This window comes from Hetaerina americana, unplaced genomic scaffold, assembly GCF_022747635.1.
Source record: "Hetaerina americana unplaced genomic scaffold, ioHetAmer1.1.p SCAF_4, whole genome shotgun sequence".
Taxonomy (NCBI): domain Eukaryota; kingdom Metazoa; phylum Arthropoda; class Insecta; order Odonata; family Calopterygidae; genus Hetaerina; species Hetaerina americana.
The window spans coordinates 78,886,912-78,900,547 of NW_027286985.1; the positions used below are offsets into that span (position 1 = coordinate 78,886,912).

Below are 13,636 nucleotides of genomic sequence, written 5' to 3' on the forward strand. Positions count from 1 at the left end.
ACTAAGTGTGTTCGCGTCAGAAAAGTTTAAGCCTCAGACCTCACATCCATAGATGGCCACTGAAAGATTTGCTAGAGGTGGAGATGTGATACGATTCGGTTGGCGAGAATTAGAATACCGTCGGTAATTCATGTGCCCTCCATTTAAATGCAGTTTTTGAGATACTACAATTGTGACTTTTTTGAATGTGTGTATATATTTTGTAACTTTTAAAGCAGGTCTAATAAAATATTCACGGATGGCCATAAACAAACGTAAGTAACGCTTAAGTCTGATGGAGGGGGGCGCCGATGTGAACCCTACCCTCCTTCCACCGTATGTGCCCAAACGCAAGACATTTTACGTCAATAGTGAACGCTTTTCTACGCTGGCCGGAAGGGAAGTGAGATTCAATAAGTTACAATTGACAAAAAAAAGAGGAGATGTAAACGGGCCGGCGGATGGAATTCGGACGAGGAGAGAAGGTAATTCGGAGGTGGGGAAGGGAAAGACAAAGGAACAGTTGAACATTAAGCCCGCCTCCCACACCACTCATGTTTGCTCTCAGGGCGCAAAGACCCCGTTTAATGGCCGAAGCTTTCCTCAAGAACTCCACCGCTGCGACTACACGGGGCTTAACGCTCCACTCCTCGACCGCCGTCACGATAGGGAAGCTCTCCCACGGGACGAGGAGGAATTGGGAGGAGAAGAGAGAGTGAGGGAGGTAAGGGTTGAGGGAGAACGGAGCGAGGGAATTGAGATTAGGTGCCTTGTGGAGTAGCGGTAAGGAGTGATCAGCGAAGAGGGAGAAGGAATTTCGTGAGGTTTTGCGAAGGAGGGAAGTGGAGGAAGAAGATATTTATTGAGGGGAGTTATGAGGAAGCCTCAGACCGAAATTGTATTTTTTTTAACTTTAAACGTATTTAAGAGATACCTTCAGATTAGTGGTGGGATTCTTAAAAAGGATATAGAACGGAGAATATTAGGTAAGCATCGAAGACGGAGGAGGAGAAGAGGCATTTCGGATAAATTGAAGAGTTGTAGGACGTATCAACAGGAGAGAAGAATGAGTGCTAAGAAAAGTGTTTACGCTTTAAAATTCACGCATAGTCATGCACAAAAACATCTCCAAAGACATTTACAGCCCTTTGGGTATAGCTATAAGAAATAATAATTGATATACAGTATGGAGAAAAAGGAGATTTCTTTGTCAGAATTTACAACTCCTGAAAATTTTTTGTGCACTCCCTCGTTACCCTTTGATTTTAACCTGCAATATTTCAAAGCTTTCATACCGCATCGCTCGATTTGGTAATGAAAAATTAGGGTCTCTAGGATTTCACCAGCAGAAGCACGTAAATACATTCAGAAAATTGTGAAAGCCGTTCTTATATCCATCCTATACGCAAAGTTTTTTAAGTTCATGTGTAATTTGAGGACAATGGATCAAGAAATTCGAAAAATTGCCCGAATCGATTTGAATAATATGTTACGCTGTCAATTTTCTTGAATTAGCTTGATAAAGCATTGGAGAAAATGAAAATGTTGAAAAAATCTCATGAATGGATTTAGCATTTTTCCAATTTTTAATATTAATATCATATGGCTGAAAGTTTGGCTTTTAAAATTCAATACGAGAAATGTGTACGTAATAGATATGAGAATTCCATTTTTTTACCGTTATATGCACTCGAACTATAAGTATACCTATTTTGTCAGAACTTTGCCTTTGTCTAATCTGTTAGTGCTATTTTTTAATCCAAAGGAATTTGATAGGTAGGTGTACATATAAAAATATTGAAAAACTCACCGTGGAAGTAAAATGCTTGTGTTAGTCAGCTCCGTAAAGGGAATAGCATTGGAAAAAAACAAATCTGGCCGTACTATATAACATGAACCAATTAATAACAGGCCTCCCGATTTCATGTGGAAATATTGGTTGGTGAATCCATATGATGAAAGGTACCTCTGAAGTTATGGTATAATTTACCGATGGAAAGCGTGTTACTTTCTGTTTACTGTTGGAAATAATCGTCAACATTCTTTCAAAAGTTATACTTTAATAAACCTGGACGAAAGCCCTCCACGTATAGGTATTTTTAACATCCAAGAGCATTATTGGGCTAGCAAAATTGAAAATAAAAATATTAATCGCTCACTTAGTGGCGCTTCTAACTAATCTTTTATGATGAGTGTGTGTGCTGAGCTCCGAAAAATCAAGTACAACTTTAATGAAAAAATGATGACTGAGGCTTAAAGCAACGGAGAGGTATTGGATATAAACCAAACGCACAGGTACGATATTATTTGGAAATTAGATTTTTTATCACCAATATGTCATACGTGTAATATACGTAAATTGTTGCTCGAGCAGGATATATGTGCACTTAATAATGCATTAACTACAAAGAGCACGAAAAATATTGCATCACTAAAGTACTATGTGGGGGAAAACGTGTGGTAAAAAAGGAGCAAACGAATGCTATACATGACATCCTTGAATCTGGGAATGAATGCAACCAATCTCTGTCATGAGAGCTTTCGGAGCGAAGAATGATGCAAGCCAAAGTTTATCGATCGTAGCAGGACGAAATCGCAAAGTATCTGGGACTAGAGCCATCATCGTATTTACGTCATTACGCTATAAAATAAAATGACTGAGTTTGAAAGGCGCAGATAGAAAACAGGAATGAAACTCAAAAAGAAAAGTCTTTTTATATCAAGGGGGAACCCATTGAAATAGACGCCTTTCTCCAAGAGACATGGACGTTATGGGGTCTCGTAACAATGGAATGAGTAAGAATATTATCTGATTTATATTTTAATTTAAACTGCGCAAAACATCTTGGGTGTTTTTAAAACACCTTTCATGTTCGTGATGGAAATTTTCGACCACTGCCGTCCAGAGGATAAATGTCAGACCGTTGAAAATGCGCATTCCATTGAATTCCTTCTCATGCTGTCATTTCAGCAAAGTATCACATCATCTCTCCAATATGATAGGCCCGTGAAAGCCCATCCCGTTTAGAAATGTAATGAAATATTAACGATGGAAAATATTTCGGGAGAGAAAATATAAATCCCATCCCTATCAGAATGGCCTCGTTTTCAATTTTTTTGCAAAATTAGAACCATTTGGTTTTTTGGTGGCCATTGCAAATAGATGGGCTGCAATATTATTTCCCAAAAACTATTCCCCTCAGGTTTAATTTTGAAGCTGCTGAAGACTGCCATTTAGTTGGAATTAGTTCTGTGGCCTCATGACATTTATTGTCCATGTGGGGCGTGATAATTTGGTACCATTAAGTTGAACGGGATTTCTACAGTTTATTTAAGTCCATCCAAATAGGTGTCGTAGGACGCCTTGTGCGTATGTCTCATGTGTTTACAGTATGTTATGCCAAAGTGCACACATGTTTGTTTTTGGTCTGAGAGTGTGATTAATCGTGATTGCTCACAATAATCCGGCCTATTACGTCTTGCATAAACTGATGTACGTAATTAACCTATAGCGCCTCTGACAGCCTTGTCCAGGGTGTATGGTCTCAGTCTCAGTTCTTTTTGGGAATCCAGAGGTGGCACAGGGGGAGAAACTGACTAACCTACTCTGATCTGTGAATTTCACACGCCGTTCATTTCAACTTTTTCTTGCTTTCTCTGATTTCTTTCTTCTCTTTCATTTCACAAATTTGACAAACCCCACACGTTTTGGAATCATGATGCTTAGCGAAGAAGTTCAATGATTTAAATCGAGCTCTTCGATAGCAATCACTGTAAGTTTCTGTCCTCCGGATACCATCTATTAGAAAGATAATATTTCAAAATTTTATGCAAAATTCAGTAATGTTCCTTGAAATTTTAACGGTATTATATTTATTTGAATTCTTGTACTCATAAACAATTTTCGTCTCTGTGAATGAATCCGTTTAAAAAAATTAAATTCATGAAGTGGTTGTAGCATTACATGTCTCAGTCAGGCAAAGATACTTTACTTTGCGCTGGATATTGGTGTGCTCTTGCAGTTATTTTAGTATGTATATAGTCGACCTGTTATACTTCAGGTTACCTTACCTTATTTCAGAAAAATTAAGCAAATTATCCCTCGTGATTCCAAAAACATTTCGGATAAATATGCGAAAGAGAAGCCCTGGATACCAAATGATCCAACCGCAGCGCTATGCCTATTACACGAGACTCAGCAGCTCAAGTTACACCCCTAAAGAATTTCTTTGAAATTCTTTCTTGCGGAGAATGCTATAAATTTTATTCAAATTTGATGTATGTATGGATGTCTGTTACCCATAATAAGCGGATAATATAAAGAAAGAGGGTAAGGGACGGTAGGAAACAAGAAATAAAGTCGTTTAACGGGGATCGCCTAAAGAAATATGGTCCGCGGAGACATAAAAAATCTTGTATTTGCGTTGCTTTGATGTGTGCTTTAAATTGAGGCCAATTTTCAGATCATTTAGGGGTATATATTTTTAACGTTCGAAAAATATCGAGAAGATTGGTTTAGAGATAAAAAATACTTGAAAGGTTTACTAAATTGACGAGAATTATTTTACAAAGAGAAACCATCAGTTTCATTATCTTTGCTGGAGAGATTTGCAAAATATGCGCACTCTTGTGGAATATGATAAAGTTGAATTCATTGGAAAAATGGCTGAAAGCTGAGCTAAGGTTAGTGTTATATTTCAGCCTTTAACTTAGAATATTGAATTTTTATCGGGATCGTCTGTTATTAGACATGACTTTCATTGAGTTTTAATCATTCTAATTGCAGTAAATGATTTTATAAGTAGTTACTGTCATTTCTGAAATGAAAACTGGAAGTTTAAATTTATAAACCTAAGAGGATCTGTAGAAAATTGAGAGAAATTTGTCTTTATGCCATTGTATAGTCTCGCTCATCAAAAATATACCGTAACCGATTGAATATCAATAATAGTATTTAAACATACACAGTCTCATAATGTTGATTTGTTTAAAATTAGTATTCATTTAATTCGGTAACTCATTCCTACCATTTATTAATCTCTTAAAATATTCAAATAACTCTTGAAATGATGAATATTTGAGTAAGTGGTTATCTGTAAGTGGTGTCGTCCTTGCGGTTTTATCTTTCGTTGCAATATGCATGTGAAATATCAATCGCTGGCATTCGAGCCCAACTAAATAGGGAACAATTAAGTTGAAATATCGAGCTCGATCGAGTTCAGAGAGTGTAAAAACCTCGTCCGACACTCCCACGTCCTCCTCTCGTCCAAATGAATCCGATGGTCAGCTCTGGAAATCCGTTCAGAATCGGTCGATGGATTCGAGATGTGGGTATGGAAGGGATGTGATGAGTCATTCGGACTCGAAATCAATCCGAGCATCGGAGTCGAGAGGGGGGACACGGAGGAGAATCCCTGGCTGGGAACTGGGGATATGGTGGAGATGTGCATCACGCCGAGGCAATAATTGACCAGTCGCCGTATCCGCGGCCCGGAGCCCATCGCAGCATCCTTGCTCACGCCCCGCCTTATCTCTCCCCGAGCACCCCAAGTCCCTGCTGTCTCTCTCTCTCTCTCCGTATTATGCAATGCGGGAACTCAAGGGTGCTCTCCACGAGGGAGGGATTGCACAGAGGGTCCTTTTCATCTGTGGAGAAGTGGTTTTCGACATTTTCTCCTGACGTCACTCCCGCTGGGAAGTTGGTTGGGTTTGGGGGGGGGGGTGAGATGGGCGGGTGTAAAAATAATGAAAAAAGGAATAATGACTCGTGCATCTCGATGTGACTTGCGCCGTCCGCGTCACGGGGCACCCCGCACTCTTATGACCGCGCCTCGTCTCCTTTTCCGTGTGTCCTCCCAGACATAACGTCCCATTCATGCGCGCGGTACGGATTTGGCTCGCAAGCCGTTTGGCGGTTGAATCTCCTCGTCTCTTGTTCTTTTTCATACGCCCCTTTTTTCTTTTTTTTCGAGCATTTCCCTCATCAAAGTAAGTGGAAATAATTTCCGTTTCGGCGGCTACATTTAATGTCGTGTGAAGATAATTTCGCGGTATCTTTGATTACCGAAATCATTCACGTGTTTATTAATTTGCATCTCTCTCTTTTCCATGCTTTTCAGGTGAGTTACACGAGTCATGACGTCCTGGTGTGCCTTTCGAGACAAGGTCCTCTTCCCTTACTGGTTCGGTTCGTGCATGTGCCAGGTAAAGAAATATTTTCCACTTGCCAGTTTAAATTCCGCGACGTCAAAAATCATTTGCATGAAAATTCGGAGGATGATGAGATTTCCTCCGGATTGCTGTGGTATTCCAGTCGTGCCTTTTTATTCTGGCGTCACGTCGATGCGGACGTTCACTGACTGCGTGCAGCAAGGGAGTGAATGAAGAGTAAAAAATTGTAATGCGAGCCTAGATCTGGGTATTAACATATCTTTCCTCATTGTCAGTGACGTGAAACTAGTTATCGTTGCCACAAGGTCAGCTCAGCGGTAATTTTATTGTTTATTCAATCAATGTCATTGAGGTCAGCTCAATAGTGAAGAAGCTTCATATCCTAGGATTTTCTTAGCCTTTCTGTCAAGCAGTGTAAATAGATTTAATCCGTGGGAACGGTGGTTGGTGCCCTGGCTTCCCTAGACTGGGACTTAGTTAAAATGCCGGCGGTGGGGGATTTTCATCTACCAAATCCCTATCCAAACCCGGCTGCCTAAGTTGGGATTGCTTTGATTGAAATATCGTTTGTCGGTCGAGGCGCTGAATAGCGTGTCTAGTTGGCGTCTTTCGTCAAGAATAACCTAATGCTGATGCAGGTCTTCTCTATATTCATTCTCCCATCTAACCTGCAGAATCCTTCCGAGATGTCCACAATCACCGTCGACCTACCTCTATAGTTACATCGCTAATAATACTGCTACATAGTACTACTACTAGCAGGTTTCTATTATTTCTCATGCCTAATATTTTTCTTTTCCTCTTTGACAAGGAAATACACTGTTTCGGTAAGGATGTGTTCTTTTTATTTTCTGAGTTTTTTTTAAATTCCTTCTGTCGATTGTTTCCCTTACTATCATTACGAGTAAGACAGGTGTATTGATTGCTTCAATAGATATTATTGTGTTAATTGGGATATTTTTGCAAATATAACTGTAACTCGGGGCGTGGCGTTCAAGTGTTTATAGCTTTGGGATGCTGAGTGAGAAGGCGGGTTTGATTCCGGGTGATACGATTGGCCACCCTCAGCTTTACCCAGGCTGTGTGATTTTTCCTGTGCCAGATCTTCGTGGGCAATCCCGGGTGACACAGGCAAAGGCCATTGGCCTCCCTAACTTGATCTGTGGAATTCACAAGCCTTAGGGAATGGTAAGAGGTGACCTCTAACTTCACCTATCATACCAACCTTGGGTTTGATTACTTTGGATGGTGATTTTCTATTGATAAATATGCGCTTGAAACTCGGAAGGTCTTCTTTTACGTTAACTTGTCACGGCTGAGTGTTTATGTCCCATTTACGTGAGTTGGTGAAAGGCGCCGAATACGTTTAGGAGTGGGTTGATTTAAAATATAGGTTGGTTTCTTTAGCAATTACTTTGACGCCATTGGATTCTTCGTGTTCCCAGTCAGTACATTTAAGACGTGACAGGACGCATCAAAAGACGGATCTTATGGATACTACGCCACTTCCGTGGACGTGTGTAAGGAACTGATGTTCCATCGTAATGAATGCAGGCCTCTGCGCGCATAATCCATTCACTCGTTCAGACTGTATTAAAGCACTTATTTCACCGACTACCTTGACAGAAGTTGTTGTTCGGGAAGCATTTACTCCCTCAGTAGCATCGCTCCATTGTATCAGGGTGTCCAAAATTAAAATCGAAATGTTTTCACCCCGATACCAAAGATAAAGGTGGTGAAATGAAAACCTTTTAAAGGGGATGATTCCTTTTTCCATGACCAAATATTGATTAGTGGTTGCTTATCGTTTTTCTTTGAAAATCATATATTCTTTAGACATTGTTTCCTGCCCGTTTTAGTGAGTGAATTGCATCTTAAGGGTGGAAGGAGCGAAAAGAAAAATGTTTCTCAGATTTTCGTGCAACGTATTTAGCCACTTTTCTTTATAACCAACGCATATTCTTTAATAGTTTATTTTACTCTCTATTGGCTGTATGAAATGAAGGGACGAAGGATATGGTATGTGTCTAAGGTAGTCAAATGAATTTTTTTCCAATTTTCTCTGTGGTTCTTGGACTGTGAGTACAATCTTAATAATACTTCAGCATCACCATTCCGTGCACACATGAGATAGTGAAGTTATCTTGACGCAGCATCCAAGATGTTGGCCAATTATTTTCTCTCCTGCCCATTACGTGCCAGTTTTTCTCCCAATTTTCAGTTTGCGGCACAGACCCAAATTGCATCTGTAGGAGCAATCGAGCAAAAATACGTGCAAACATATTCCTGGAGTTCATGCAATGCAGTAATTAGGGTCTGCTTCTCTCCATCTTGTCACCTTTGTTGGGTCTCCGGTGTCGTTCACCTTGCATTCTCAGAAGTACACCCCATTGTAAAAAAGACTCTAGATACCTAGTTGTCACGGATAACGGAAATAATTGATGACCAAAAGGAGAATGCAAAAACACCTTAGGATTTGGGACGCTCTAGAGGTCTTACGTGGCGGAGGAGGGGTGAAGGTATGGACCGTGAAGGGAATTTCTTCGCCTTGTGTCTTTCAATGGGATTACTTTTTGGGGCTTTGACGAATCCAGTAATTTGAACGTATCATTCGTTTCGCAGGGAGAAAAAATGTTTTCGGGGAACAACTTAGAATTTATACTAAAATTCTATTTTTGAATTAACCTGCTAAGTACATAAACACCATTATTTAACAACCATCTTTGCTCAAGTTAACCAAGTGAACAACCAAATTAACCAAGAAAACCATAACCAACCAAGTATACCTATAAAAGTAGGTACTCTATCTGAACCCTCCTATTAAAACATTTTATCCTAGAAAATATGTATGCAATATATGCCTAGTTTATTCAAATGCACATGACACAATTGTTCTCGTGTTCATTCAGCAGTAAAAAACTGTGCAAAACGAAATGAAAGTTAACCAGTTAATGTTATATTCTAGAGTTGAAGCCGATGAATAATCTATGCTCTTATTCCCATATCTAAAACTATATACCATTTATCATGTAAACATGTTATTCTTCTTGTAACATAAATGGCAAATTACTGCATGATGAAAAGTTGGTTCATTCAACTTTGCATTTTCATTTCTCATCTCCACTGACGCTGTTGTACAGACCACGGCGGCTCAGGGTCGTGATTAACATGAAATCTGCCTTCTCTTGCGACATTATAAAAAATGGGCGTGAGCTATCTTTTTAATTAGTCGTCACGGCGCGGTGTGATCTTTCACTGTTTCTTGTATGTGCTCAACTTTGCATTTCCTTATTAGAGTATGTATTTGAATTCCGCGTTCAATTTGAACGGTCCTAGAGTTTTTCCTTTGACTTTCATATTTATTTTTCCCTTTCTTCTTACTTGTGGGGGTTACAAGATCAAGTTCACGAAAGAGCGATCTCCTTTCCCCGAGGTCGTCCTTCGAACCTTTCCTCCAACTTTGGGTATCGATTCTTTTGAAGCATGTCCTCCACTCGAGAAAGATGGTCATCTTTTGCCCGCTTTCCCTCCTTCTCTCCCTCTATCCCATCCCGTACCCTCTTATCCTCCGTCCCCCCGCCTATATCTCTCTACCACAGTTTCTCTTTTGCGCGCTCATTCTACTACTATCTATTCACAGCACTCTCATTCCCTCCTTCCTCCTTCACCTCTACCCTAAACCATTATGGGTTAAATGGAAGAAGGGACCATTTGGTCTCAATTTCGCCCAAATAAAGACCTCTACCTATCTAAATATCCCTCCTCTGACATTCGCCTAACTCTTGCATTGTCTTGACGCGCCCCTTAAGCTGCTTGAAGGATTACAGCAAGTGTTTCAAGCCAGAGTGGAATTGTATCGAAATTTACTAGCATTGCGTAAATTTTTTCACGGTTGATCTATAATGCCGATCATGGTTTCAAGTAATAACCGTCCTTCCCTTCAAGTTATAAAACTAACAGCTGAGCAAAAATATTAAAAATCATTGTGAAATGAGAAACTGCACCCATTTTTCTGCATAAAATTTATTTTATACGACCTTGGTTCCTTTAATCATCAAAATTGTAAAATCATTGACACCTATATCGTTCAAAATTAATATGATATAGAAAAATCAAAATATGCTTCTCATCTGGCTATACTGCTGTTCCTCAAGTTTGTACCTGGTAGAGTTAACCTAAAAGGTCATGATTACATTCTAAAAGTTTGAAAGAGATATGATGATATTACCAATGGGAACATAAACAATTATTCAACAACATGGGGGAAAGATGAGTGTCAAAATCTTTCCTGACAAAAACTGATGCTTTGAATAAAAACCTTCTGGCACAAAGTCCTCGATGCTTAGATGCGGTTGAATCTTGGGGAAAGCACGAAATGGCATTTCTACGGCACTGTGTCAAAGAAACAAGACTTCATTGACGATTGGTTAGGAAAATATTCAGAGGGAAAAGTTAAGCAAAGGTATAAGTATTCATTCGATTAACTTAACCCGAAATGCGTCTTGATTCTACGGCAACTAGCGCAGGATGGACCAATTCCTCGAATGAAAGAATATGAAAAGAAAGTTACCGGATATTAAAAAGTGCCCATCAAGCGTATAAATATTAATTGAAAAGCCTAGGATGGAATCCTTCGAGGCCCGGTGGTTGAATGAAAACTCATTCTATCACATAAACGAAAAGGGAAATCGATTTTTAGACATATACATACAAACACAATTTTTGTATGACTACGGTGGAAATACCCATCGGAATAACTAATCAAGCTGCTTGAGAACTGAATTATTCATTTCGGATTATTCTGAGAAACTGCGGGAGATGCCTCGACATTAAATTTTAATAGATTAAACCGCTAAATTTTCATTACCATGCAATAATTGCAGAGTGCCACAATCATTCGCCTTCACCGTGATTAGTCTTTTCAATTTTGATGATTATTGGTCCTTTTCTCAAAGTTACTGGCCAAGGAACAAATCCTGTAAAAACGCTGAGTAGATTTAATATTAAATCTCACAGGAAATTTATTCTATGAAAAGTAGATGTGATGGGCAAATCATAAGTTATTTCGAAGGACATTATGGCGTATTAACCGTTAAGTATCCTCTCAGGTGGTTGATATGAAAAATACGTAGATAAGGACGGATTCTCGCCTTCACCAAAATCCCTATGTTACCTTTTCACCCCCGCCACCGCTGTTTACCACCCTCATTCCACACTCTCTGGCCGTCATTCCTCTTCAGAACTACCCGTCCCACCCGTGGCTCCCCCAACTGCACTGCCCCCCCCCCTGCCTTCCTAAGAACTGCTGCTAATTAACCGCTCTTAGCGCTATGCGTCTTCTTTTTTCATTCGACGAGCGCCTTTTTCGGTTGCTTATCGCCCCCGTGCTATTTCAGCGCTGTTTATTATTATTTGTATTCCCGAGGGGTATTGCAAGTACGCCACGGGAATGCTTTGTAGGTAGTGGCTCCGTGTTAATAAAGATAATAAAATTTTCCCTTAATTATGGATTATTTAAAAGGAATTAGATGTGAAAGGCTTCAAGTACGATAATGTTGACTTCCGTGACTCTTACGTGGTTCAATAATCAGTGTAGCAATTCTAGAAATTATGCTTAAATATGTAAGTAGTTAGTACCCATTTGTGTAATAAAGAAAACATGGTAAAGAAACTGCAGGAGATGCCGCAACAGTAACTTTTAACGGATTCATTCGCTAAATTTGCATTAAAATGCAACGATTTCAGAGTGTATAAAAATCATTTACCTTGAACGGATCGAACCCCGGTCAAGGTGAAGGATTTTTACTCCCTGAAATGCTCAAAAATTGTAGTCAAAATAAGGTAGCTCTCGTATAGGTTTATATTTTTGGAAATTGCTAAAAATTATGCTTAAAATAGGAGGGCACAGTAATATTAGATTAATATATGAAAATTTTCCATTTTTTCATAAATAATTAGGTAGGTTATAGATAATTTCATAATGACAACTCAAAATGAATCGATTCCGATATAAATATATAGTATATGCACAGATTATGAAATTCTCATATTATCTTTGGTTGGTTTGATTTTGGTTTGAGTTGTAGGTTTTATCATATTGCCTAGTAAAGATCAATGTTCTACTTACAAAGGCCAATCATGAAAAGCCCAACTACACGTTGCCCACGCATATTATGTTTGTTTGTGTTAAATGATCGAATCGTAGCGAATTTAATCACAGAAAATTGAAATCCAAACTGGAATGATTAACAAGATTGGTAAATTTTCACGAAATGAGTCACGATTCATTAGCTCTTTTGATGATTCAATAAAGTTGAGAGAATGTGAAATATACCTACACTGGATCAAAAAAGGGCAATCGCCAACTAACCGCGAAAGTACGTGCAGAATCTTTTTTTCTTTGTTGTTTTACTCTCTAATGGACTTTCTCAGTTTGTTCATGGCTTGGAAAGGCTTCAACCGTCTGTGTGCCTTACGATCCGATTTTTTAATACCTTCTCTGATGAAGAGTCCTTTTACGTTTCAAAAGGATGACATCCACAGCTGAGGAAAGTTCAATGCAAACGGAAAGGTTATTCATACAGTGATTTTTTTATCTTTGGTTCACGGGTCACACGCGACGTGTGGTCCATGAATGGCGTTAAGATAAGAACAACGCAGTGGAATTAACCTTTGTGATTTCATCAAACATTTACATGTTCGTTCTTATCCAAATATTAATGAAGACATGAATAATTATTTACGATTCTAATGAGGTTGGTAGATACAGAAACAGGCGGTAGTATTTACTTTAGTCATTTATTATGCAAATGTATCATATCCGTATGATATTGTGAAAGAATAGAGGAGAAGAGAACATCTCCTAGTGAAATGATAACGAAAAATTAGGAAGTGTAAGTTAAGTTTGGTTTCCGGGATTTTGAATCATACCTATGGCTTTAGTGTGAGTTTTTCTCCCACTAAATACATGAATATGAAGTTTACTTTATTCCTCCCGATAGGATTCTTGGAGTGAACGGTTACGGCTGTTGTGTCAATTATTTATTTTCGACAAAACGCATATTGTAGCCGTCTTTGGCTCATTTGTTCATGCAAAGGTTTTTATTTGATGCGCACTTGGTTTAAGGAGGTTGTTTCACGACTCCACGGGCCGAAGTGTCACCTTAGTTCATTTCTTGATGAAGAATCTTGAAACGTAATAAAACTCCTTTTAGTACGTAGTCCGTGAACTTATCGGATGTGATGATATGATAAATACTTTTTAATTACTCTTTGGCAATTTTTAATTTTAAAAAATACCGTAACATTTTTTGGAGTATTTTTAAGGCGAGTATTACATGAAATATGCAATTTTGGAGTTTTAACCCTAAATGAATTAATGTCATTTTAACAAAGTTGGGTATGTGATGTTATGTTAGCGCTATTGCAACTCTTAATTAAATGCGTTCATGAAATGCTTTTCTTAATAACGAACCATTAACCATAA

The 13,636-nt window shown here is 38.8% G+C and overlaps 1 protein-coding gene across 5 annotated transcripts in view; it reads left to right on the plus strand.

Moving 5' to 3' along the window:
* Positions 1-13,636, plus strand: part of LOC139691991 (uncharacterized) — a 347,699-nt gene that overhangs the window by 185,635 nt on the left and 148,428 nt on the right. Inside the window, exons 1-2 of one of the 5 annotated variants that reach the window (XM_071589987.1) lie at positions 5,849-5,967; positions 6,099-6,183. The exons of the other annotated variants lie outside the window; for them this stretch is intronic. Coding sequence (XP_071446088.1) covers positions 6,115-6,183 — 69 coding nt within the window. The 5' untranslated portion in view covers positions 5,849-5,967; positions 6,099-6,114. Of the gene's footprint in view, positions 1-5,848; positions 5,968-6,098; positions 6,184-13,636 lie in introns of those variants that run through there. 5 annotated transcript variants of the gene reach the window in all.